This window comes from Pogona vitticeps, chromosome 11 (assembly GCF_051106095.1).
Source record: "Pogona vitticeps strain Pit_001003342236 chromosome 11, PviZW2.1, whole genome shotgun sequence".
Lineage (NCBI taxonomy): Eukaryota > Metazoa > Chordata > Lepidosauria > Squamata > Agamidae > Pogona > Pogona vitticeps.
Window position 1 is genome coordinate 26,127,633 of NC_135793.1, and position 23,438 is coordinate 26,151,070.

At 60.0% G+C, this 23,438-nt stretch overlaps 2 protein-coding genes across 4 annotated transcripts in view; both read left to right on the forward strand.

Annotated features, from left to right (window-relative positions):
* The first annotated feature begins 1,195 nt into the window (after positions 1–1,195).
* On the forward strand, positions 1,196–4,200 carry LEAP2 (liver enriched antimicrobial peptide 2). Its single transcript, XM_020795922.3, has 3 exons — positions 1,196–1,384; positions 2,518–2,717; positions 2,895–4,200. Exons 1-3 carry the CDS (start codon positions 1,247–1,249, stop codon positions 2,929–2,931), a joined length of 375 nt encoding a protein of 124 aa, XP_020651581.3. The 5' UTR covers positions 1,196–1,246; the 3' UTR covers positions 2,932–4,200.
* An 891-nt stretch (positions 4,201–5,091) lies between these two features.
* Positions 5,092–23,438, forward strand: part of PHKA1 (phosphorylase kinase regulatory subunit alpha 1) — a 28,624-nt gene continuing 10,277 nt past the window's right edge. Inside the window, exons 1-21 of one of the 3 annotated variants that reach the window (XM_072981435.2) lie at positions 5,092–5,394; positions 8,568–8,726; positions 9,951–9,998; positions 10,637–10,805; positions 11,010–11,092; positions 12,273–12,353; positions 12,729–12,827; positions 13,263–13,409; positions 13,548–13,601; positions 14,266–14,388; positions 15,239–15,334; positions 15,661–15,768; positions 16,196–16,274; positions 16,695–16,829; positions 17,334–17,443; positions 17,880–18,024; positions 18,177–18,255; positions 18,670–18,749; positions 21,242–21,418; positions 21,771–21,859; positions 22,715–22,851. In XM_072981435.2, the coding sequence (XP_072837536.2) occupies positions 5,317–5,394; positions 8,568–8,726; positions 9,951–9,998; positions 10,637–10,805; positions 11,010–11,092; positions 12,273–12,353; positions 12,729–12,827; positions 13,263–13,409; positions 13,548–13,601; positions 14,266–14,388; positions 15,239–15,334; positions 15,661–15,768; positions 16,196–16,274; positions 16,695–16,829; positions 17,334–17,443; positions 17,880–18,024; positions 18,177–18,255; positions 18,670–18,749; positions 21,242–21,418; positions 21,771–21,859; positions 22,715–22,851 (2,276 nt within the window). In that variant the 5' untranslated portion in view covers positions 5,092–5,316. Of the gene's footprint in view, positions 5,395–8,567; positions 8,727–9,950; positions 9,999–10,636; positions 10,806–11,009; positions 11,093–12,272; positions 12,354–12,728; positions 12,828–13,262; positions 13,410–13,547; positions 13,602–14,265; positions 14,389–15,238; positions 15,335–15,660; positions 15,769–16,195; positions 16,275–16,694; positions 16,830–17,333; positions 17,444–17,879; positions 18,025–18,176; positions 18,256–18,669; positions 18,846–21,241; positions 21,419–21,770; positions 21,860–22,714; positions 22,852–23,438 lie in introns of all 3 variants that reach the window. The other 2 variants (XM_072981434.2, XM_072981433.2) reach the window with 2 other exon arrangements.

Sequence of the window (23,438 nt, forward strand, 5' to 3'; positions counted from 1 at the left end):
GGACCAGCCTGGCTGGGAAGAAACACCCCCCCCCCCTTTCAACTGATGTTGCAGCTGATCTCTTCCAGTGGTTCAGGGGCCTCACAGGACCTGGGCTTGCTCAAGATAAGGGAACAGGTGGAGATAACAAATCTGGAAAGAACCAGGATGCAAAAACCAAAACACGGTTCCCAAGCAACTGAATCAAAAATCCTGAAATGGAAAGGAAGTTGGAGGGACTGATTCAAGTCTCCAGTCAGGACATGTAGTTCCGTTAAAGTACTCTGAATCGATGGGCCACGGAACCACCTCTTAAGCAGGAGCATGGAGGAGGCGTGGGTGGGGCTTTGGACCCTCCCAGGCTGGGCTGCCCTCTTGGTGGTTGCTAAGCGTGGCGCAGCCACTTGCCAGCCACAGGGAGAGGTAGATCAGTGAGCAGCACCAGGAAGAAAGGGAGCCGCCTGAAACTTCTGGGAAGGTGCCAATGAATCATTAGGCCACGTCTGTTGAGTTATTCCAGGCAGAAGTGATGCAACAAATCTTGGCCACTGAACGTGGCAGGTCACCTTCCAATTGTGCCTCCTGGAGGGTATAATCCACACTCTTGTATTTCTGATCACCATATATGAGTGCAAAAGCTGGAGGGTAAAGAAAGCTGGCAGGGGGGAAATGATTCATTTGAAATGCGCTGCTGGAGGAGAGCTTTGTGAATACTCTGGACTGCCACAAAGAGGAACAAGTGGGTGCTAGATCAAATTAAGCCTGCACTCTCTCTGGAGGCAAAAATATTGAAGCTGTCCTACTTGGGGCACTTCAAGAGAAGGCAGGATTCCCTGGAAGAGGCCACAATGCTGAGAAAGGTGGAAGGCAGCAGGAAAAGAGGAAGACCCAATATGAGATGGATTGATTTCCTTAAGGAAACCGCAGGCTTGGGTTGGCAAGAGCTGACCAGGGCCGTTGGGCAGGGCATTTTGGAGGTCATTTATTCCTAGGAACCTTGTTAAGTCAGAGGCAACTTGACGGCACTGAACAATGATCATCCTCCAGATGTGCAGGATCTCAGTTGCGACCCTCCTGGTCTCCTTGAGGAGAAGGAGCAGCAACTTGAGGGATATTCCCCCTCCCCTGGGGCTCCTGCCCTTCTGGCCCCCTGTGTTGCTCCAGCTCAGAGGCCTTAGAGTGCCTGACCTGAGGCTGTGGGGAGGGAAAGGGAGGAGGGAGCAGCTTGGACTGGGATAAAAGGGGCTGGCCTCCCTCCCTCCCTCTCATGTTTGGCCACTTGCTCAGCTTCAGCGGGGAGGACGCCACTGGCCTCTGGCGTGGTGGTGGCCGAGGCATGGCTCGGAGCCTTTTGGCGGCCGCTGGGGCCCTCCTGCTGCTTGGGGGGCTGCTCCTGCTCCTGCTGGTGAGTCTGGCCTGGTTTGCAGGGTGTGTCCCGGGTGGCAGGGGTAAGACCAGCCTCGTTCTGGGGGAGGGAAGCAGGAAGGCTGTGTGGGCGCCGTCCCAAACAAGAGACCAGGGAGCGCTTGGGGACCTGCTCCCATACCAGGAGAGAATCCTGCAGCAGCCCTTGCCTTCATGGCGGTCGGAGGGTGGCAGAGGCTGACGTGCCAGTTTGTTGGCTCCTGCGGCCTGGCCTGCCCATCATGCCTCACCTTTGGCCAGGCAGTGGTGGACTGATAAGAGTTTGGGGTTCGGCAGCGTCAGGTCACCCCGTCCCGCTGTATGGAAGGGGGCAGCTCTCTCGGAGAAGCCTGGGGCTTCTGCCTTGGCCCAAAGAGGATTCTCTGAGTGACGGGCACCCCCTTCTTTCGAGCAGGGAGAGCAAATGGTGGCTTGGGGTTACGGGGACCCACAATACTTGCCCTGGGGTGGGGTGGGGTGGGGGGGCTGCTGCTCTTGGAAGCTTGAGGGAAAATCAAGTCACCTTTGCAGGAGTCTTTCTGCCACCACATCCAGTGTTCACTGTACAAAGAAAAACAAATATCTATTTTTAGGAAGGGTGGTCTGTAGAAACCTCTCTGCATAGGAGCAGACACTAATCTGTAGGGTTGCCCCACGTCAGGAGTGACCCCCCCCCATAGACCTGGAAGAAGAATATGGGGATCCCAATCCCGGACCCTGATGCTGCCATGACACTTTGCCTGATTCTTGCTTTTAACAACATAGTGCCCGCTGGGAGGCTTGCCAAAGATCAACACCCCCCCCCCCAAAGCAGGATGAAGGCAGGCAAAGTGCCAGCCTATCTGGAGCATTCGTGCCTCTGAGTATGTGCAGAGGGAGAGTGGATTTCCTTCACGACACTGTGTGACCATCGCTTCTTTGTATGGGGCGGGGTTTGCAGCCTGCTGGCAAGTGTTTCCAGTCCCAGGTCCTTTGTTTTGAAGGTGGACCCCTCTGAAGGAGGAGCTGTCTGGCCACTCAAGCTGTGTGGGGCAGTGGTTAGAGCCAGCTCCCATTTCTCCATTGGACCGGGTGTGGGGACCCTCAGGTGCCAGGAGCGCCCTGAGCCCTACCACCATCTCCTCTCTTCCACAGATCTCTGCAGGCCAGGCTGGGGGCCGCATCCTTGCCGGGCAGGAGGTCCCAAGCGCCCTGGTTCCCCAGGCCCTGCAAGCCCAAGGGGCCCTCCCCCTGAGTCGAGCAAAGCGGGCAACACCCTTCTGGCGCATGGTAGGCAGCAAGCCCCTGGGGGCTCCCTGTTCCCGGGGCCTGGAGTGCAGCACCCACCTCTGCAGGTGAGTTGTGCCCAGATGGTGCACCCAAGAAAAGGAGGAGAACTTGCCCTCCCTTGAGCCTTGGAAGGCCATGGGAGGGAGGGAGGCTTTTCCTGCCCCTGGGGCCTGGAGGGTGAGGCTGCTGCCCCCCCCCACTCACGCCATGTCTGCCCGGCTCTCTTTCTCTCGCCTCTCTAGGAGTGGGCGCTGTGCAGACCCCCGTGTCCAATCCTGAAGAGGGTCTCGGGGCAAAGGGCCTCTGGTGGGGCTGGCCTTCCTCCTGTCCCTTCTCTTCTCTCCCATGGCCTTTGGAGAACAGCCTGGCAACCTGACGCTTCCTCTGCTGGCACCAGGGAACCCCTTCCAGCAGCCCTTCCTGCTGTGGAGCGCTGAGGAACTCAGCTTGATGCCGGCTCCTCTCACAAACCGGAGGAAATGGGCAGGAGAGAGAGCAGTGGGCCCCCCTGGGCTGCTTCCTCTGGCCCTTGCCGCACCCTCCAGCTGCCCTGCCGCCTGGGAACCTGCACGGCCACCCGGTTCAATGCTGGCCCCTCTGGGCAGTCTCCCCCTCCTCCCCTGGCTGCGGCAGGGGATCAGCACCCAGGGCCTGTGGCCGCCTCTCTGCTGGCTCTCCGGGGGTGACCCCTGCCGCGTGACCAGGCACTCTGTGGAAACAGCCCTCCTGAATGCCCCATCATCCCAAAGCGGCTGCTTCCTCTCCACCCTTCCTCTCAGATGGGACACAGTCATTCCCTGCGGCCGGGTGCAGCACGGTGGCGATGGCGGTGGTGGTGATGGGCTTGTCCTTCTCTGGGTCGGACATGTTCCTGTTTGCTGGGGCTGCAGCCTGCAACTCAGATACGTCCAGGGCTATGACTCCTGTGGGGGAATGCTCTCCAAGGGAGCCGGGGAGTCCCAGGAGGGAAATAGGGAGGGAGGGAGGGAGGGAGGGAGATGCTCCCCAGGAAAGACCAAGCCCAGCATGGCAGGGACTCTTTCCCACCCCCCCCACCCCCTGGACCGGCTCTGTGGCTGGTCAGAGTCCATCATCAGTTCCCAGTAAAGCAAACAGGGCTGCTTCCCAGGACCAGCTGGCACGGGTCCCATCAGGCCAATGCTTCACCCCTCACCGTCTCCTGCTGGAAGAGCCCTTCTGAACAAGGAGATAACACAGGCACACACAAGCGGGGAGCGCAGGGGTGGTGGTGAAGGGAGAGAGCAGCAGGAGGCTTGGCCGGCACCTGCTCACTCGCTGACTCTCAGCTGGACCAAAGAAGGAGAGCCAAGAGGTGTCCACAAAGGCAGAGGCGGAAGGGAGCAGACTCTGTCACCTGCTGGAGGAATGCCAGGGCCACGGGAAACACTGGGGGGTGGGGGGGCACAAGGCATCCCACAGCCAGCCATTGTGTACAGGGAATGCTGGGCAGAAGCCAAGCAGCCCAAGACAGTTGAGGAATCTTTGTGTGTTTCAAATGTGGTGCTCTAATTAAAAGCAATGATTTGAGCTTCCCTGGTTATTATTTTTTTGTCAGCCTAAGCAGCCTCTCTCTCTCTCTCTCTCTCTCTCTCTCTCTCACACACACACACACACACACACACACACACACACACACAGAGAGAGAGAGAGAGAGCGTGGCACGCGGACAGCATCTCCACCTAGGAGTCCGTGCACACCGATGTATGGCCAGCTCTGCTTACAAACCCAGTGTTTGCAACAGCAGACATTTGGGCTGACAACTCCCATCACGCTGGCTGGGGCTTCTGGGAGTTGTAGGCCAGCCCCAAACATCTGGAGGGGAAGGATTTATCCTCCTTCCTGGACAGGAGAGAGAGAAGGAGGTTCTGAATCAGGATTCCTCTCTCCGCCCCCGTCCCACCCGCTGAAAGCTTCCGCTACAGTTTGGAGCCCCGACGCTCTTTCCGTCTCTCGGAAGCGGCAGAACCGGGCGGCGCCTACGCAGCCTTTGCAGAAGAATTGCCTAAGTAAGTTCCGCGGAACTTTAGCGGCTGCTCCTAATTAAGTCACAACCGATGTCCCAGGCAGGGGGCGCGCTTCCACCCCGACCGACCGAAGGAAGCCGCCGGGAGAAGTAACTTCCGAAGGGGTAGCCTCCCGCGGGTCCTGGCAGCGCGCTAGTCCGCCAGGCGAGGCCGGAGCCCACGCGGGGAAGGGACAGGGCGAACCCCCTTCGTCGGGCGAGAGGGGAGGCGGAGGCAGCCCCAGTCAGGGAGGGAGGGCGTCCCTCCCGCGCCCGTCGCGTTCACACGACAAGACAAATCCCTCTTGCTACGGAGCTGTCAGGACGCCCGGGTTAACCCCTTCCCTGCCGGGCTCTGGGTGGGCAGCGCCGGCGCTGCGCGGGGTCCGACTCCGGAGGGTTTAAAGCGGAGCGGGCGGGCGGGCGGGCGGGCAGGGGGCGCGCGTGCCCAGCTGGCCGGCTGTCCCCGCCTCACCCCGGCAGGTGCCCGCGCGGCGAGGGGGGCGGCGAAACGCCAGGGGGCGTCGCTCTCGGCCGGATGCGGGCAAGGCAGCCCGGGGCGAAGGCGAAGGCGAAGGCGGCGGCGGGTGCAGGAGCGGAACCCGGAGCCGGAGGGTCGGCGACCCCGGAGGGAGCCAGCCATGCGGAGCAGGAGCAACTCCGGGGTGCGCCTCGACAGCTACGCGCGGCTCGTGCAGCAGACCATCCTAGAGCACCAGGTAACCGGGGGGGGGGGGAGAAAGGAGATCCGAGGGGGCGACCGCCCCGGGTCGGCTGCGCCAGGAGCGAAGCCCCGGGCTTCCTCCGGGGACCGGAGGGCGGCGCGAGGCGGCAGGCGCACCGGCTGCTCCTCCGCCGGGCTCCCTCGGACTGGGCGCAGTGGGGACGCGGCGAGGGACGGGAGGCAGCCGGGGCCCGCCTCTGCTCCAGGCTTGGACCGCGGGGTTCGCCGCCCTTGGCGAAGGATGCGCAGAGGAGGAGAAAAGCCCTCCTGCCAGCCGGGTGCCAGTCATGTCTGCCTTCTCGCCGGTGCCACCCGGGGGTGTACCGGGAGGGAGGAGAGACCCCTTCCCTTCCCTCCCTCCCCCCAGGCCTGAGAGCACTCTGTCCCTTCCCCTGAGGGAGACAGGCTGCCCGCCCGCCCGCCCGCAGCGTCCCCGGATCCCCTTTTCCTTCCTTGGAGGGTTCCTGCTTGATTTAGAGGGGAGCTCCCTGGCTTGGCCACCCGGACGCACCAGCCCACTCGGTCCGGCTCGGAAGAAATGTCCCCCTGATGGAGTTTATTTACCTGAAGGATCTCTCCCCCCCCCCCCCCCCCCCCCCACTTTCCAAGGCCCAGGCAGCTCACTGGGGCTGGTGACACAGCAGCACAACCACGGAACACGCTGGAAAGGAAAACAAACGAATGGCAGCAACTTGAGAACCACTTGAAATGCAATTTGCAGCACTTTTGATAGAATACAGAGAGAATGTGTGTGTGTGTGTGTGTGGGGGATTTATTGAGGTCTGAAAAGGCCCTATATGAAACGGAGGAGGGTGTTGATCAAACACTACTGAGAGTCCCCTGTTCTCTGACGCCCGCCCGCCCGGTGGGTGGCGGATGTGGGTCCCTTTGCCCTCCTCTAGCCCACCATCCATTGACAAGGCTTTACACAAGATGTGTACAGGAATACACTAACCCTCACACCCAGCCTTGTCGGCAAGTGGAGACCCAGTCGTGGGTGCAAACCCTTTCCAAGAGGGGGGGCAAGTGTTACCATGTGACCCCCCCCTCTCTGCCCCATTCCTCCCCACCTCCACCCCATGAGAAGCACCTAAGCCCAGCCGATGGGCCGCCTGGCTTCTTCAGAGGCAGCTGTTTTCTGGGAGGCCACCTGGCATCAGCTAGCCCATAATCTCCCTTCTTGGCCACCTCCCTCCTTCCCCATAAAGCTTCCCAGGGTGTTTTTCCCTCACATGGAGGGAGAGAAGGCTGGGATGACTTTTATTGGTCTGGGCCTCAGCCAAAGGTTTCTTGATGGCCTTCCCAGCTCTGGAAAGCAGAATCACATCCTTGTGAGCCCATGGTTCACCCTCTAGTGCACACCGCCCTGGCCTTCTCTGTGCTGTGGAGACAGGACGCTCGCGCCGGTGGCAGGCAGATGTGCCTTGTAGTCCCAGTGTGCCTTCCTTTGAGTCACACCATCTGATCATGCTGCTAGACTGCATCACCCATCACCCTTCACCAGGGGCCATGCTGCCTGGGGCTGATGGGCATTGTAGTCCGGGAGCATCCTTGCAGCAGGAGTGGGGATGTTATGGCCTATCGCCAGCACAACCAGGGCAACAGGGTCCTCTCTCTGTGTGTGTGTGTGTGTGTGTGTGTGTGCTCGGTGGGGAGTGGCAGGTTCCCCACTCCTGTGTTACAGCTGATTGGGAATACAAGGGGGAGCCACTGAAGAGGAGGGACATGTAGTTAGTCCTCACTGGCTAGCTGCTGTGGGAGGTCTGATGCCAGCCGTGCAGTTGGCTGGAAGGTTTTCCTGCAGCTTCCACACAAGCTCATGGATGCCTCCAGACAAACAGAAGGACTGCACTCCGTGATGTATGCCATCCTTGCATAACATAAGAGCTCCGATTCTCCTCTGCCGCCACTGCTGCCAACCGGAGTGGCCAGACGTGGTGCTTGTGTTGTGTTCAGAGTTGCTGTGGCTGGTTCGCGGCTTGGCAGCCGATCCCTGGAGTGACAAAGTCTTGGTCTGTGGACTATTTCCTTTCACCGCAGCCTTTGTACTGGTTAGTTGCTGGCCTCCCTTTAAGAAAGGCCCGTGCGTTGTGGGCACATCCGCCGCCTCTTCTTTTCCTTCAAAGAGATTTTGCTGCCCCCCCCCCCCACCGCAGCCTCCCCTTCGCAGAGGTGAATGTGCCAGGCACCCGGCCCAGCTCTTGTGAAAGGGGAGGGAGGAAGGCCAAAGGAAGGGAGTCCAGGCTTCCTCGCCTCCCTCCAAAGGAGAGGGAAGGAGGAGGCAGGCAGGCAGGCAGGGCAGCAAACAGGGAGGGCATGGCTGGAAGAGATGCCAAGGTTGCCGTTTCAGACTGTTCCCCCAACAGCTGAGCCCTTGGGATGGCCGGCTAGCTGGGTGTCCTGAGCAAGGGATGTGCCTCCTTCCGAGGCCAAGGGCCAGTTTCTCCTCTGGTCAGTCCATTAAAAATGGCAATGCCGTGGATGGGGACCTGGCTGGGCAAGGGAGCGAGGGTGCAGCTGGCATGATCTCAGTGTTGGGTTTCCAGCCCCTGACACTTCTGGGCCCAGTGTGGTCTCTGCTCCGAAACCGACCGGGCCGTCCTGCTCTCCTAGGTGGCGTGTTTGTTCCACCCATGCTCTGAGCAGGCTCAGCTGTAGGTCGCTGATTGTGAAAGGGGACTGAGCGTGCAGCAGAATGGGCTCTGAGCTGGTTCCTATGCTTCCCAGAATATGCCCACATACCCTAGACATCTGTGGGGATCCCCCAGGATCCCCCTTGGGGCTGCATGAGTCCTAAGTCTCCCTATGTAACTTTTCTAGGCTCTGCCTTCCTCCCCCAGAAGACACCGACAGGCGGAATGTGTGGCCTTGGACAAAGCAGTTGGGTTGGAATCAACCCCTCCCCATGTCTTCCCCTGCTTAATGAATGAGTTACAAGCTTTCTCTCCCTCCCCCCTCCCTCCTGTGTGTGAAATCAAACTAGTCAATTGAGACAAGGACCCCTTGTGGGAGGGGAGGGAGTGGCTTCCTCTTGCCCCTGTAGTGGGGGACCCCCTTGGGGGTGAGGGACTCCCCCCTGGAGTTCTTTGCCTGCCTGCCTGCCTGCTGGTTTGGGGGTGCAAAGCCAGGGGCTGCCACACTCCGGCTTCTTCCTGCTTCCTATCTCAGGACCCCGTGACCGGGCTGCTTCCAGCCAGCGCTGATCACAAGGATGCCTGGGTGCGAGATAACGTCTACAGCATCCTGGCGGTGTGGGGCCTGGGCTTGGCCTACCGGAAGACCGCTGACCGAGATGAGGACAAGGCAAAAGCCTATGAACTGGAGCAGGTACAGGCAGCCCGTCCAGGGCGCTATGTGTGTGCGCATGGGGGGGGCTGTGCAAGGCAAATAGGTTGCCCTCTGATCCTGTTCAGTAGGGTGTGCGTGTGCGTGCATATACCACTGGCAGTGGGAGTGGTGGGGAGGAGAGGCGTGGGCTGCAGTTCAGTTAGCCCTGCCCCCTTCCAGCCCTTCACCTCCCCAGCTGCCCTGACCTCAGTAATGGCTCCTGCAATGCCTGCGTCCTGCCCAGGTTGCAGGATGGCCTTGCTCCATGCACGGCGAGGGTGCTCAGGTGGGCGAGGGGTTAGGGCTGTGCATGGCTAAACTGGCATGGGAAGGGCGGAAGAAAAAGTGTGTAAGCCGGCCTTTTGAGGCATCCGATTGCAAAGAAATTCCCCAGGCTGATTGGGGGACCGGAGAGAGCGCTGGGTTGTTTGGTGGCAGAATCTTTGCCGCCCTGTCCTGGTGTATCTTGGGAGTAAGGAGGGGTTTCCTTGGCCGCTCAAGGACTCAACAGCAGGATCAGGTCTCTCCTTGGTTCTGCCCCCTTGCATCAGGACTGCCCGAGGGTGACCCTGGTCATCTTATCTCCGGGCTAATTTGCAAAGATGGAACAGGTCAGGAGAAGGTGCTGAGTCACCTGCGCAACCGGATCCTTGCCTTGGGGGAGCAGCCCCAGCTTCCTTTGGCCTTTTTGAAGAAGCCATCTTCAAAGTGGCCACAAAAACGGGCTTTGTCAACTGGCTGGGGGTGGAGGGGGGGACACAACACTCCCCCTGCTAGCCAACTCCTCTCCTTTCTGTGTGGTCTTGCCTTTAAATTTTTGTTTATTGCCTGATCCTCATTGGTAGGTTTGATACAATGGATAATTAAGCATTAGTAAGGGTTTATTTGTACTCTTCTCCCCCGCCCCCCCCCCGCCTACATGACGTGGAGGGGGATGTGCCCGTCCAGCAGCTGTTCTTGGCACAGTCCTTTGGCCCTTGGTGGCACCAGGAATGCCAGAGAGCCAGGGCATTTATTTCCTTTGGCCCGGTCAGCCAGGGCTTCGTGCGCTCTGGAGGACTGCAGCCCGACAAGTAAATGCCAGGGAGGGCTTGAGGCCTGGGTCCGGTTACCGGCTGCAGCCCGGCTAAAGGTCAGCAGGCAGCTGCCTCTGCTGAGCACGGAGTCCTGCCGCCTTCTGGAATGCCTGCCCACGGGCCCTTCTCTCTTTCCTCCCTCCCGCAGAGTGTGGTCAAGCTGATGCGAGGCCTCCTGCAGTGCATGATCAGGCAGGTAGGATACGAGCATCACCGCCTCGCTGGGGCGAGCCAAGTCCTTGGTCCCCCAGGGAGAGCCACGGCTCTCCCTCCGGCCCCTCTGAATGGTGGGGGGGCTGGGAGAGGGGCTGACCAGTCGTAGGGGGTTCCTCTTGGGCAAGGAGGCTGTGGAGCCCCATGCCCTTCAGCCCTCCTGCTCCTCCCCACCACCCACTCGCCCACCCCAGGGGTGATGCTCCTCACAGGGGCTGCGATGGGGATTGGATCGGCCACACAATTCCCTGGGTTCAGCCATGCCTCATTCATTCGGGCCATGCCTGTTCCTCTGCAACTGCAACCCCCATTTCCATGCCGCCCCCCCACTGCAGCATCAAATACCCCACCCTTTCTTTGTCCTTAAAAATAAGTATCCAACTGCATAAAAGAAACTGCCCCCCACCCCACTCATGGAATTCCTTGCTGATGGAGCTGACCATGTCCCCAGGGGCCGAGATCAGAGGAGCTGCCCCAAGGGTGGGGTGGGGTGGGGAGGGTGTCTTGTCCAGTGCCAGGCTCCCTCCCCAGGCTCCCTTCTTCTCTCCCAAACGGGGGTGGTCCTGGAAGGGCAGTGGGGAGGAGGCGGTGGTGCTCCCTCCCTGCTGTGGGGTCTTCCAGATGGAGAAAGTGGAGGCCTTCAAGTACAGCCAGAGCACCATGGATTGCCTCCATGCCAAATACAACACGAGGACGTGCGCCACGGTGGTTGGAGATGACCAGTGGGGCCACCTGCAGCTGGACGCCACCTCCCTCTACTTGCTCATGCTGGCTCAGATCACGGCCTCAGGTGAGCCTCTCTGGGCCCCCGCTGGCTGGAAGGGTTCACATCCTCCCCAAAGCGCAGCTCTGTGGAGGGGCAGGCGGGGCGGGGGCTGGGGGGAGGGGACCGAGTCTTGCCTGAGCCTGCCTCCCGAGAGAGAGAGGCCTGGGCCCCCACCCACCCACCCCCCTCATGTCCTGAGCATCGCCCTCTGCCACCCTTCCCTTCCAGGGCTCTACATCATCCAAAGCCTGGACGAAGTCAACTTCATCCAGAACCTGGTCTTCTACATCGAGGCCGCTTACAAGACAGCGGTGAGTCCCTTTTCCCTAGTTGGCGCCCAGTTGGGCCAAAGGTCCCTTTCCCTCCTCTCCAGGGTGGTGGGGCTGCAGCAGCGGGCAAAGCGCTGGCATCCTCTGGTGGGTCGTGGCCAGGATGGGGTGCTTTCATGTAACTGCAGGGCTACTGGCCCAGGGAGGACCTGCTAGCAGTGGCCGTCTGTCTAGCCGCGCGGACCTTAAGCAGCTTCTGTCAGGAATGTCCAATGAGGTGGACTTTCCAGGGCGTCTGTTCCTCATCCGGCCGTCCTTAACTCTCAGGGTGTTCTTCCTCATGTGAACATCTTCTTTCTTGTATCCCTTGGTTTGGGTCTTTCCATCCGAAACAGCAGGGAAGGAGGGCGCTCCCCCTCGTATGCGATGGCCCTTCAGGTCACAAAGATCACGAGGTGCTGAGGAGGGGAATTTTGCTTTCTCAGCCAAGAAGCCATGCTACTCCACACGCACCCCCCCCAGCTACACAAACCCAGAAGGTGCCCCATTATCACATGCTGTGTGTCAGTAAAAAGCCCACATTCTGTGTCATTTAGTCAGGCTTGGAAAGCTGGACCTTAGAAGCAAATGTTAGTTCAAACGGTGCTGCGTGCTGAGGGTGTCCTTGTCCAGTGCTGGGGTCCCCTTTGGCCCAGCCGAGGTGTAAGGGCCGTGGGGGGGAGCCTGGCAGACACTCGGTGGGGGAGTGAAACCTCCTGCCTGTTCTGCTGCAGAAGGCAGAGCCTCCCCCCCCCCCCGCGCTCAAGGCAGGGGCTGGCCTTCATTTCTAGGGCAATGGGAAGATGCGATGCATCTCTTCCACACGGGCAGCTTCGGCAGCAGACCTGGCTCCCACAACATTCTGCCTGGCAGATTACGAAGCATCTTGCTGACCCCCTTGCCCGCCTGCTGTGGTCAGCCCGTTGCCTCCTCTGATGCCACCCTTGACCTTTAAAGCCTGGCCAGGCACCCCTTGTAGCCGGGCTAGACGCCCTTCTCAAGCAGGAGAAGATGCCTGGCAGCGCAGTGGGGGGGGTGCCCCTATGGCGAGGGAGGGCTTTGCCCTTCTAGCCCTGCGCTGTTCTTTGTCCAGTTTAGGAAGGCGGTTGGTGCCTTCTTGGGCTCCTTCTTGGCTTCCATGAGGTGTTGATCCTTTATTTTATTTTATTTGGGTTTTTTGCAGGATTTTGGGATATGGGAACGTGGCGACAAGACAAACCAAGGGATCACGGAGCTGAATGCCAGCTCTGTGGGCATGGCCAAGGTGAGGGGGGTGCCTTCGATCTGCGGGTCTGGTTGAAAAGTCTTGAGGAACAGCCAGGGCAACAGCAGAGTTCAAGGGCCTGCCAAAGACCCAAGAAGGGTCCCGAGGCCTGGCTGGGCACGGAGCAGAGCGATGGGCTGTGGGTGGGTGTGAGTAGGTTCTGTCCTTGGGGGTCGGAGGGGCCGTAATAGGGCTGACACAGCCTTAACCTGCTCCAGCTGCTGTTTCCAGCCATGCCTGGCCAGCCAGAGGGTCAACAGAGGAAGCAGAAACATGCGCCCCTGATTAGTCTGGTGTGTGTGTATGTGCATGTGTGGGCCGGCCAGCAAAGTTGCTTTGGGACAATGATCCCACATGCTGTCTCCTCGCTCCCAGGCAGCCCTTGAGGCTCTGGATGAACTGAATCTCTTTGGGGCCAAGGGTGGGCCCCAGGCTGTCATCCACGTGCTCTCAGATGAGGTGCAGCACTGCCAGGTAAGGATGGGGGAGGGAGGGAGGGAGGGCAGCTTTTGCAAGTGGGGAGCCTGGTCTCCTTCCCCCTGAGGATGAGGACAATAATGGACCATCCCTCCGGGGCTTGGGAAACAGAAGGACCGGGGGTGGGGGAGTGGGGGGGGGAGATTTCAGCCAGCCCGTGGGCTCAGGTGGTCTTGGTTATGATGCCTTCAGACATGAGTGCCTGCCTTTGGGCAGAAAGGTGGGGTCTCAATCAAATGAGCAGACTGGGCAGCAGTATATCAACCCAGCGTGTAGCCCTGTACGTTTGCACATCTGATGGGGAGGAGGTGGGCCGAGCCCGCAAGAGACGGGGCGCTGGTCTCTCGGCTGCCTGTGCAGCTAAAGCACCATCCTTGGTGAGCCCCCCCCTCCCCGGTTAGTGCACCTGGGCCATTTTCGCTCTCTTGGCAGTCCATCCTCCATTCCATGCTGCCGAGGGCTTCGACCTCCAAGGAGATTGATGCCAGCCTCCTCTCGGTCATCTCCTACCCAGCCTTTGCTGTGGAAGACAGTGAGATTGTGGAGAGAACCAAGCAGGAGATCATCACCAAGCTGCAGGCAAGTGGGACTACTCGGAGGCGAAGGGGAGTTCCACAGGCATTGCAGTGAATCGGGGAGACCTTCCGCGCCAAACCTCCCGCTGGTACCCTTGGGTTTCCATGGGGCAGCGCTTGATCTGGTGGCTTTCCTTCCCAGGGCCGATACGGTTGCTGCAGGTTTCTCCGCGATGGCTACCGAACCCCCAAGGAGGTGAGTCCTTCCTGCCTGGCCAGGTGCCGTGGCCTCATTCCCTGGCAAGATTTTTTATTTATTTATTTATTTATTTTGGCAGGCAGGGGGGCAGGCGATGTTCCAGCAGACTGGAGCTTCTGTCCCTTTTTTAAATTAGAGAAAGTAAATACGGCTGGCAGGCAAACTTTTGGCAGAGGGAAGCATGATGGGTGTCCTAGAAGAGGAAAAATCCAAAGTGCTTTTTAATTTACCATTTCTGTAGAAAAATCTGGGATACAGTGACCATGTTCTAATTGCCTACTGTTTGAAAAGGGCAGGGCGATGTCATGAAGACGATGCAATTCTGCTTAGAGCAGAAATTTCCACAGTGTAGGAACTCGGATTACTCTGATGAAAACACTGGCAAGGGGATCCTGTCCATGATCTAGGTTCAACATCTGGACAGCTCCTGAGGGGATGCGTTATTCACATCCAGCTTTGCTAATGGATGTCAATTTGTCCTTTTAATTTTACATCTTGCTTTGGCTTGCGGTCCTCCCCTGGGTATGTGTGTAAATGCCTTTTTAAAGAGGTGAAAGTGCAGCTCCCGCCCTCCTGCCTCCGGCTAAGGGGTCTGGACTGCCTGCGCAGCTCCTCCAATGGCCCCGCGGGCCCCCACCCTCCTCTTGCGCTCCCTCCACAGGACCCCAACCGCCTCTACTACGAGCCGGCGGAGCTGAAGCTTTTTGAGAACATTGAGTGCGAGTGGCCCCTCTTCTGGACCTACTTCATCCTCGATGGCATCTTCAACGGCAACAGGGAGCAGGTGGGGGGGGGGCTGCCGGCCAGGCCAGGGGAGGCCAGGAGGGAGAGGTTGCCTCAGTGGGGAGCGGCAGTAAAGGGGGGGGGGTCCTTCTGCAAAACAAAGCAAAGCCGAGGCGAGGAGAAGAGAGGAGGGGACCCTCCTCCTTTCGGGGAGAATAAAAGGGAGGCCCACACGGCCATGGGGACACTCAGGCTGCTCCTCCTCCTGCCCCCCCCTTGCAGCTGCCCCATTGGTGAACGTGCGCCCAAAGGCCGTGGGGCCTGGAGTCACCGTCCGGCTTCAAATCCTCCTCCTCCAAGTGTCCCCCGAGGGGGTGCCTGAGGTCAGCCATGGTGGTGTAAGGTGGTGTAAGCTGTGCCAGCAGGCGGTGTATCTGGCAGCCCAGTCAGGGGGTGGTGTGTGGGTGGCAGCTGCAGAACCTGCCTGCATCTGGCAGCACCATGCAAGGGCAGTGGGGGGGGGGGGAAACGGATGCAAAGGGAGGCCGCCGTGGCTTCCTTTGGCTTCCTTGGCCAAGAGGGGGGGCGGGAGGCACTTCTGGTGGGAGGCCAGGGAGGATGACCCAGTCAGTCCCGGAGGGAGGCAGCTGAGCGGCTGGAATTCCATCCTTCAGCCGCCTCAGCAGAAGCATGGCTTTGGATCCCTGTCACCTGTTCCTCCTGGATCCTCCGCAGGGAGGAGGGGGCCAGCCGGCCAGGGAAGCCCTTCAGGGCACTGGCATGAACGTCCGTCCGTCCGTCCATAGCTACATTGCCTCCAGGGCCCACGAAGCAAGGGGGAGGGAGGCCCGAAGAATCCTCGCTTCTGCGCCTCGGGCCAGGCTGACCCTCCCGTCTCTCTCCCCGTTCAGGTTCAGGAGTACCGAGAAGCCCTGGAAGGGGTGCTCATCAAGGGGAAGAATGGGGTTCGGCTTGTCCCAGAGCTCTACAGTGTCCCTCCGGAGAAGGTGAGCAGCCAGGCCCTGTGGGTCCTGAGTGTGCAGGAAGGGGAGCCATGCTCCGAGAAGGGAAGGGGCCCTTCTCCTGCCTCCGAACACAGTCCCTTGCGGGGAGACACGGCCACAGAACTCAGGACGTGCCAAGCTAGCCCCCCCCCAGTCTCAACCCTGCCACCGAGGCAGGTGGATAAAAATCCCATGGCTTGACCTGCCACCCCCTCCTTCCATCCACTGTCTGATGCCCCCCCTCCCCGTGGCTGCTGGACCCCTTGGCAGGCCCCTGGCCACTCTCCAGCCCTTGCAGGTCCCCTGATCCCCTCACTCTTGTCTTCCAGGTTGAGGAAGAGTACGGCAACCCTCACACCGTGGACCGCGTGCCGCAGGGCAAGCTGCCCCTGATGTGGGGCCAGTCCCTCTACATCCTGGGCTGCCTCTTGGCAGAGGTGGGACTCGGCTGCCCTTCAGCCATCCAGGGAGCCCATGGGGGGGGTCAGAGGGGTCGCTTGCTGGCTCCTTGGCCCTGGTGATTTGGAACGCCAGGCTCTTCAGGTGCCTTGGGGTGGTTGAGGGCTGCTGGATGGATAATGCCTCCCGCCCAAGTTGATAATCCATGGCTTTTGGTTTAAATCTGTAATGTAACTTAACTATCTTTAGATAAATTTTTCCCCCTCAAAAACATTTGATCAAAATCTGATTTAAAATTTAAAAATCCATTTTAAATTAATCACCTATTTCTATCCAGCCTGAGGAGGGAGGGGCACTGCTTTCTTGCCCTACCTGTGGGCTTCTGGTAGGAGCATCTGGGGCTAGTGTGCAGGATGGGACTGCTCTTCCGAGGCGCTCCCCCAGCCATCCTCCGTCTGCTTCCAGGGGTTTCTGGCTCCTGGGGAGATTGACCCTCTCAACCGCAGGTTCTCCACCATCCCCAAGCCTGACGTGGTGGTTCAGGGTGAGTCAGAGACTGGAAGGACCTCATGGGTCTCCCCAGTGCTTGGCTGAAAGTTTCTCCTGGCATAGACACGGCACATGCACCAGGCACGGATCTGCAGGCTCTCCTGTGCCAGGCTAGTGCCTCTCCTGGCAGCTCCCTCTCCTGCATGGCTAGACTGCCTGCCCTCCCTCCCTCCCTCCCTCTGGATGCTGCTTGGCAATCCTTCCCTGGGGCTGGGAGGATGCTCATCTTCCTTGTCAAAAGGGTTCTTTCTTTCCTTCCTCCTTTGAGTGACCAAGAGGCAGCCACAGAAGTGTCCAGGCACATTGCGCTGCTTGGAAAGGGATGCCCGGGGGGGGGACAAGGTGGGTGCTCCCCTTTGGAGACCCCCCTGAGCCTCCTACTAATTGCCTTCTCCCTCACCCCACCTGCCCCCAGTCTGCATCCTGGCGGAGACTGACGCCATCAAGGCCATCTTGCGGAAGGAGGGCATTGAGGTGGAAACGGTGGCCGACGTCTACCCCATACGAGTGCAGCCGGCAAGAATCCTCAGCCACATCTATGCCCGATTAGGTGAGCCGGGGGGGGGTGTTGAGGGGTGGGTGCCACCTTCCCGAGGAAGATTGCTGAGTACCTTCCAGAGTCAGCAGCCCAAGTCCTCACAGAAAGCTCCCCGCTGGCAGCTCCATGGGCTTCCAAAGGGCTGGCGCTGGGGGGGGGAGGGCTCCTAGCCCCCCTTCCTAACCCCTCCACTCACCCATCCATGATGGCCTGCGTGAGGCTGGCCTGCCCAGCCCCGGCCCAGCCACTCTGTGCAGTTCAGCGGGCATCAGGAACTTGGGCTGTGCTCGCCTGAGGGTGTCCTGCAGGGCCTCGTCTTTGAGCAGCGGTTTGCCCGGGTTCCTGTCTTGGGAGAGCTTAAAGAAAAGCAGAAATAGGTGGCTGCCCTTTCCCGGTGGGTTTATCCCTGCCAGTTTTGGAAAGGAGAGACAAGGTGCCAGTTTGTGCAAGCAGCGTGGCCCGGCTGCTCCCGGCGGTGGTTGACGGGGGGCGGCTCGGCGTCTTGTTCCCTGGCAGGGCGTAACAAGCGCATGAACCTGAGCGGGCGGCCCTTCCGGCAGATGGGCGTCCTCGGGACCTCCAAGTTCTACGACATCCGGGACAATATTTTTATCTTCACACCCCAGGTGAGTGGGCCAAGAGGTGCCCCTTCTGAAGGGCCACCACGATTCCTTGAATCTACTCAAAGTGGGCCGTTCAGAATTCCCTGAGAGTTAAAAGGGTTTGAGGGGGAAAGCAGCCAGCTGCCCCCTCTCTCCCGGCTGGGGCAAAATGGGTCCCAAGCCAAGTGAGCTTCTAGTGGCATGGAGTGGGTGGGCGTGCATGCGTGCGTGCGTGCATGAAGGAGCTGCTTTTGGCTCAGAGCGTTGTTCTCTAATGAAACAATGGTCATTGGTGAGTCTGGCTTCCACGTTTTCAGGGGCAGCTGAGCCGGCTCCAGTGGCCGCCCTGCCTCTTCTTGCTCCCTCACCCTCGGCTTTCTTCCAGCCCCATTTGCCCCCCCTGCCCTGCTCACACGTTGCCCGCTCTTTCTCACTGCCTTTGCTTCCCCCCCCCCCTCAGTTCATCGACCAACAGCAGTTCTACCTGGCTCTTGACAACAAGATGATCGTGGAGATGCTGCGGACGGACCTCTCGTACCTGTGCAGCCGCTGGAGGATGACGGGGCGCCCCACCATCACCTTCCCCATCTCGCACATGATGCTCGGTAGGCTGGTTCCCTGCAGGGTCCTCCAGAGGCTCCTGGCCTTGGAAAGGGGGCAAGAGGTGCTCTGTCACTGGGGTGGAGGGTGGCTGGCCACGCTCCTCCCCACCACGTAGAGCGGTGGCCGCATCTTGGGACGCTCTCTGTGTTTGAAGGTGAAACCGGCACGGGCATCCACTCAACGATCTTGGCCACGCTGCGGAAGCTGCAGGATGGTTATTTTGGAGGGGCCAGGTGAGCGCTGGTGGGGAGGCTGGGGGCTGACTCCGGTGTAGCTGATGGACCACGTCCACCGCCTGACAGCAGAGGAGAGGAGAGGAGAGTGGGCTGTGCCAGAAGAGCATGTACCGCACAGCGTTGCTGTGGTTTTCTACTTTTTGAAGGGGTTGTACAGCAGGGCCTTTGAGGGAAAGAGGGCTGCGCCTCCACACCAGGCTTTACGTGGTGCCGGCGATGGCTTCGCTGTCCTAGGAGTGAGTGGTGGCCATCCCTGGGGGAGGCCGGTCGGATGAGCTGCTTCCGGCCTTGGTTCGCCTGCTCCTAGTTTGAGCTTCTGCTGGTAGAAGAAGACAGGCTGGGAGCGGTGAGGAACAGGAGGCTGCTGTCGCTCCCACATCTTCTCCTGCATGCTCTGGTCTATTCCCGCAGGATCCAGACTGGTAGGTTGTCCGAGTTCCTCACGACTTCCTGTCGCACCCACCTCAGCTTCATGGATGCCGGGCCGGAGGGTAAGCTCTATGCTGATGACTATGGCCTCAGCCTTGAAAGCTTCCAGGATTTAGACGCTGAGGACTGGCTGCATGGCTTTCAATTGGCAGAAGATGGTAAGGAGATGGGTCGCCTTCCCTCCCCCCCCCACACCCCCTGCACCTAGGATGTGCCGTGGTCCAGATTAACGGGTTTCTTAATCCACCCTCATTGCCTCACTCACTCTGTTTAACTCTCATCTCATTCCTGGCTTGCCCCTTAATTAATCGCTGTCTTCTCTCTCACAATGAAAACCTTACAATATTGGGATGAAGAAAAACAGCCCAGTGTTTCTGTTGTCTCTGTATCTGGTATGCTCATAGCTTGACTTTCCTCAAGGCTGTCTCCCTCCATGTGACTTCATCCCCACAGCAGCCCTGCGAGGTAGGTCAGGCGAGGAGGTCGGCCAGTGAGCTTCGTGGCCGAGTGGGCCTCCGGATCTCCAGGGCTCCTCTCCGTTCTTGCACTCAAAGGGCTGCATCTACAGACCCTTGCCTCAGAGGAAGACCAGCAGCAGCAGCCGCGGGGGGGGGGGTCTGGGCCCCCAGTATCTTCACTCGGGTTCAGCTTGCTGGCTTGTCTCCATTCAAAAAGCCCCCCCTCCCCGTGTGGCGGTTGCGCCCTTTGCCGGCTGCTGCGCAAGCCGGCTGCTGGCGCTTGCGAAGCCCGACAGGTTGGGGAAAGGAAAGGGGGCCCGCACCCAGAGGCAGCTGCCCTCCTCCCTGAGGTCCCCAGGGCGCTTCCCTCTCCCGTCCCCAGGGGGCAGGAGCCGGAATGTGCTGAATCGGCCCAAACGGCCTGGCTCCTGACCCCTGGCTGCCCACGGTCGACCGCGTGTGTCCCAAAGATAGACCAGGCAGGGCCTCCGGCAGGGCCTCTGGCCTCCTTTGGCAGAGGTGTGTGCCATGTCTCTGATTTACATGCAAGATCAACACAGAGCAACTTGCCAGGGTACATACTGAGCAGGTGCAGCCGGGGGACAGGTGCGCGAGGGCCCCTTCTGAGCCCAGGGTCTCGGGGGGGAGCTAGCACAGATTACCTGGTCGAGAGGCTCTGCTTTCTCGCCGACTCTTTCTGTTCTGACTGAAGGAGAGGTTGGGTAATATGGAAACCACCTCCCGCCCCCCCCCCGCCTTGCACCACTTGTCTATTTTAGGTTCCATCACATGCTGGAGCACATGCATGTGCTAGTCTAGAAGGAAAGGCTCCCCCCCTCCCTCCTCCCTGGTTCCTCACTTCTTCCAGAGTCATGGGCTTTCAGGCATCCCTGGCTGGCAACAGTCTGAGCCCACCCACCCTACCTCCACCACCACCCCATTCTGCTAGGGGACCCTCCATCCCTCTGTCCCTCCCTCCATAAACCTCCTGACCCTTCCTTGGTCAATCCCTTCATTCCATTAACAGCGCCTGTGACTGACCCGCGGTCCCACCCTCCGTACCACCTCCAAGCGCGGGCATGCGTGCTGTGCCTTTGACTCCATGTGGGAGGGGATGCCCTCCCTCTCAAGTCCGTGGTGTGCATGAGTGTGTGCTTCCTCCGAGGCCCAGGAAGTCTGTGCCTGCTGCCCAGGGAAGGGCTTGTTGCATGCGTGTCCCTGGGGCGGCGCATGAACCGTCTCCTCTTCTCCTTGGGCTGGTGTTTCGGGAAGACGGTCTGCCCCTCTTTTGCACAGGGAAGCCTCTCTGGCCACTGCAGACCATCTTCTCCATCTCACAGCACAAGGGGGGGGGGCCTCCAGATCCCAGCAGGCCGTCGGAGGGGAAGGAGGGTTGCCGGATGGGACGGGGTGGCCTCGCGGTGGCTGGGAGCCATCAGTGCAGCTTCATGGTGGCTCACCTCTGTGTGGCTCCCAGGCACGGGGGGACCCGCCACCTCCGCACTCTCCATGGATTCAATGGCTGGCAGCTCTTCCGGCTGCCTGGGCCGGCCGGTCCCTGTGGGCAACGTGTTTTGCTGAGTTGGAAGGTGGGTCCTTTCTCTCCCCCCCCCCCCCCCCGCTGGAACAATAAGGCAACAGGCCCCTGAACCTGGGATGCGGCTCCTTAGGGTTTCCTGTCCTGTTTTGTCTGTGTTCATGGCATCTTCGTGCATGAGGTTTACATGCCTTGTGTCAGAGCAGAGCCCTCTGTAATGCAAAAGCGTGTAATGATCAGTGTATGTTTTGCATGGGGTCTCCCGGAGGGAGGCGAGACCCTTTCTCTTCATTGTGGGCGCAGTCCAGGGAATGCCCGTGTTGTAAGAGACAGGGTCCAAAGCAGCACGCCGTGATGGAGGAGGGAACGGCCCTGGGGGCCCTGCACCTTCTCTTGGGCTGCTCGGGGCCTGGTGCCAGCCTCTCCTGCCCATGCAAGCTCAGGCAGAGGCAGCGTCTGCTATTTGCGTCCGTGGGAGGGAGGGCTCCTTGGCAAGAGTCGCAAGCACAGATTCATACAAGCCCCCTCTCCTCCCCCCCACTCCGCTCTGCTCTTCTAGCTGACATTTGTGATGAATTAGCCCAGTACCTGGATCACCTTCTGCAGCGCACCACCCCCAAGGCCAACCTGCCGCCTGTGGCTCAGAAGGGGGGGCTCCATCGCTTCCGAGCCGCCGTGCACACGACCCAGGACCTCATGTCTCTGGTGTCCAAAGCCAAGGATCTGCACATTGAGAGTGAGTAGACCGCTCCCCCGTCGAACCTCACCCCGGGGTGCTGTGGGCCTCCTGTTCTCCCCTGGCGTTTTGCAGGAGGGACGCCCTCCCCACCCAGGTCCTCTGGCACAGCTGCTCCCCTGCCAGAGAAGCTGCCAGCCGCAGGATTTCTCTTCCAGTGCAGCTCGTAGTAAAGATATGCATGCACACACACACCACAGGCCCCAGGAAGCTCTTGTTTCAGCAGCACAAACTCGCCAGGAGGTCAGAGGAACTCCAGAGGACGAGGGGGGCCCTGGCCCAGGAGAGCGGCCGCGGCTTTTGTCCTCTGCCCTTCCTGATCCCTTTCCCTGCCTGCCTGTCTGTCTTGCAGATGTCAACATGTACATCCCATCGAAGCTCTTGCAGGAGTCCCAAGCGTCGGTGAACTTGCTGGGCTCCTCAGAGCGAAGGGGAGCTAAGGTGAGGGTCCCGCGCCGTTCGGCAGTGTGGCCTGGCCTGAGCTGGGGACCTCTAGGAGGCCGAGGCAGCTGAAGGCTGACCAGAGTCTTGGCCTCCCATATCGAAAGCCTGTGGAATGGGTGGGGCTCCTTGGGGCAGTGGCCAGAGGTCAGTCAATACAGGTCCTGGCCTTCCCCACCTTTTTGCAAGTCACGTGTGCCCACTTCCAGTCACCCAGATGTTCTTCTTTTGCAGCAAGAAGGGGGGGGGGTCTAACAGATTTCTCAGAAATGTGAGTGGCAGGCAGAGAGAGACAGAGAGAGTGCCAAGTCGTGCCCGTTGGGCGCTTCAGCTGTAATCCCTGTGTGATATGTATACGTATAATTTGTTGTCCATGAGTAGACCCAGAGCTGGGAAAGGCCCTCCTTCTATGGTAGAGCACCTGCTTGGAAGACAGATATTCCTGGCTCGACCCCCAAAGTCTCCAGGTCAGGACAGGGGAAACGTCCCACCTCAAGCGTTGGCAGGAGTGGCCCCATTGAGCCAGCACCCTGACCAGGTGGAAGGCGGCTTCCCAGGCAGCTGGAGAGCCTCTCTTCCACCGCACCTGCTCTGAACGGCAAGGGGCCTGAGCTTCCATGGAGGGCGTTCCTGTTCCCCGGGGAGACCCGGGGGGGGGGGGAGGCTGAGGGAGCCCCAGCAGGCTTTGGTGCTCCATCAGCTGTGGAGTAGGGTCCAGGCGAGCACCATGGAGGTTGGCTCGTTGGCTGCTGAGGCCCACTGGGTCATGGCGTGGGGCGGGGGGAGGCAGAGCTGAAGAGGGGGAGGGCCAGCACGGCCCCTCTGAGACTCTCCTGGCCTTCTGTTCCCGACCAGCCCCCCAGCCCTGAAGAGCTGAATCTGCCCAAGGATGAGGCGGGCAACGTGGACTGCCGGGCGTTAGTGAACCAGCTCCGTGAATGCCAGACCCTGCAGGATCAGGCCAACTACCTCTACGTGCTGTACTCTCTCAAGTAAGCAGCCGGGGAGTTCCTCTTTCTTGCTCCATAGAAGGAAGAAGGGCACCTTCTCTGCCTCTGAGGGGCGTAGGCAGGGGTCCGCAGCCAGCCTGTTTCCTGGCCTTTCTGAGCCCCCTTCCGATGGTTCACAGCCCCTGTTGCCGCACAGGATGCAGCTCCCAGAGCAGAGGAGGGCCAGGGAATCCCTAGGTCCTGCCAGCAGGCTTTGGGCCAGAATTAAGAGGGAGGGAGGGAGGGCGGTGGGTGGGAGGGTGGGTGACGGCCACCTTTCTCAAGACTTTGGATGGCAAATGTTCTCCCTTTAAGGCAACACCAGAATAAAAGCATACCCAGTGTGCTTTTACAAGTGGCTGTGCCAGTTTCTGCGCCACCCATGGCTGATGCTGCCTTGGGTTGCTCTGGAGGCTGATGTCTGAAGGAGGCCTCACTGTCTGTGCCAGCCTCGCAATGGTAGCTGCTGGCATCCAGAAGTGGGCAGCTTAGGCAGAGCATCCATTCAGCAAGCCTGGCGCTTCCCTCTGGGGGCCGCTGGGGTGCTTTCTTCCCTGCCCCTCTGGCGCAATGGGTGGTTCTGTCTTTCA

Excerpts from the sequence above, each read along its gene's own strand:
- LEAP2 (XM_020795922.3), top strand. The coding sequence starts at position 1,247 with ATGTTTGGCCACTTGCTCAGCTTCAGCGGGGAGGACGCCACTGGCCTC. Across the intron at positions 1,385-2,517 it reads GGCTGCTCCTGCTCCTGCTG|ATCTCTGCAGGCCAGGCTGG; the intron begins GTGAGTCTGGCC and ends TCTCTTCCACAG. Across the intron at positions 2,718-2,894 it reads TGCAGCACCCACCTCTGCAG|GAGTGGGCGCTGTGCAGACC; the intron begins GTGAGTTGTGCC and ends TCGCCTCTCTAG.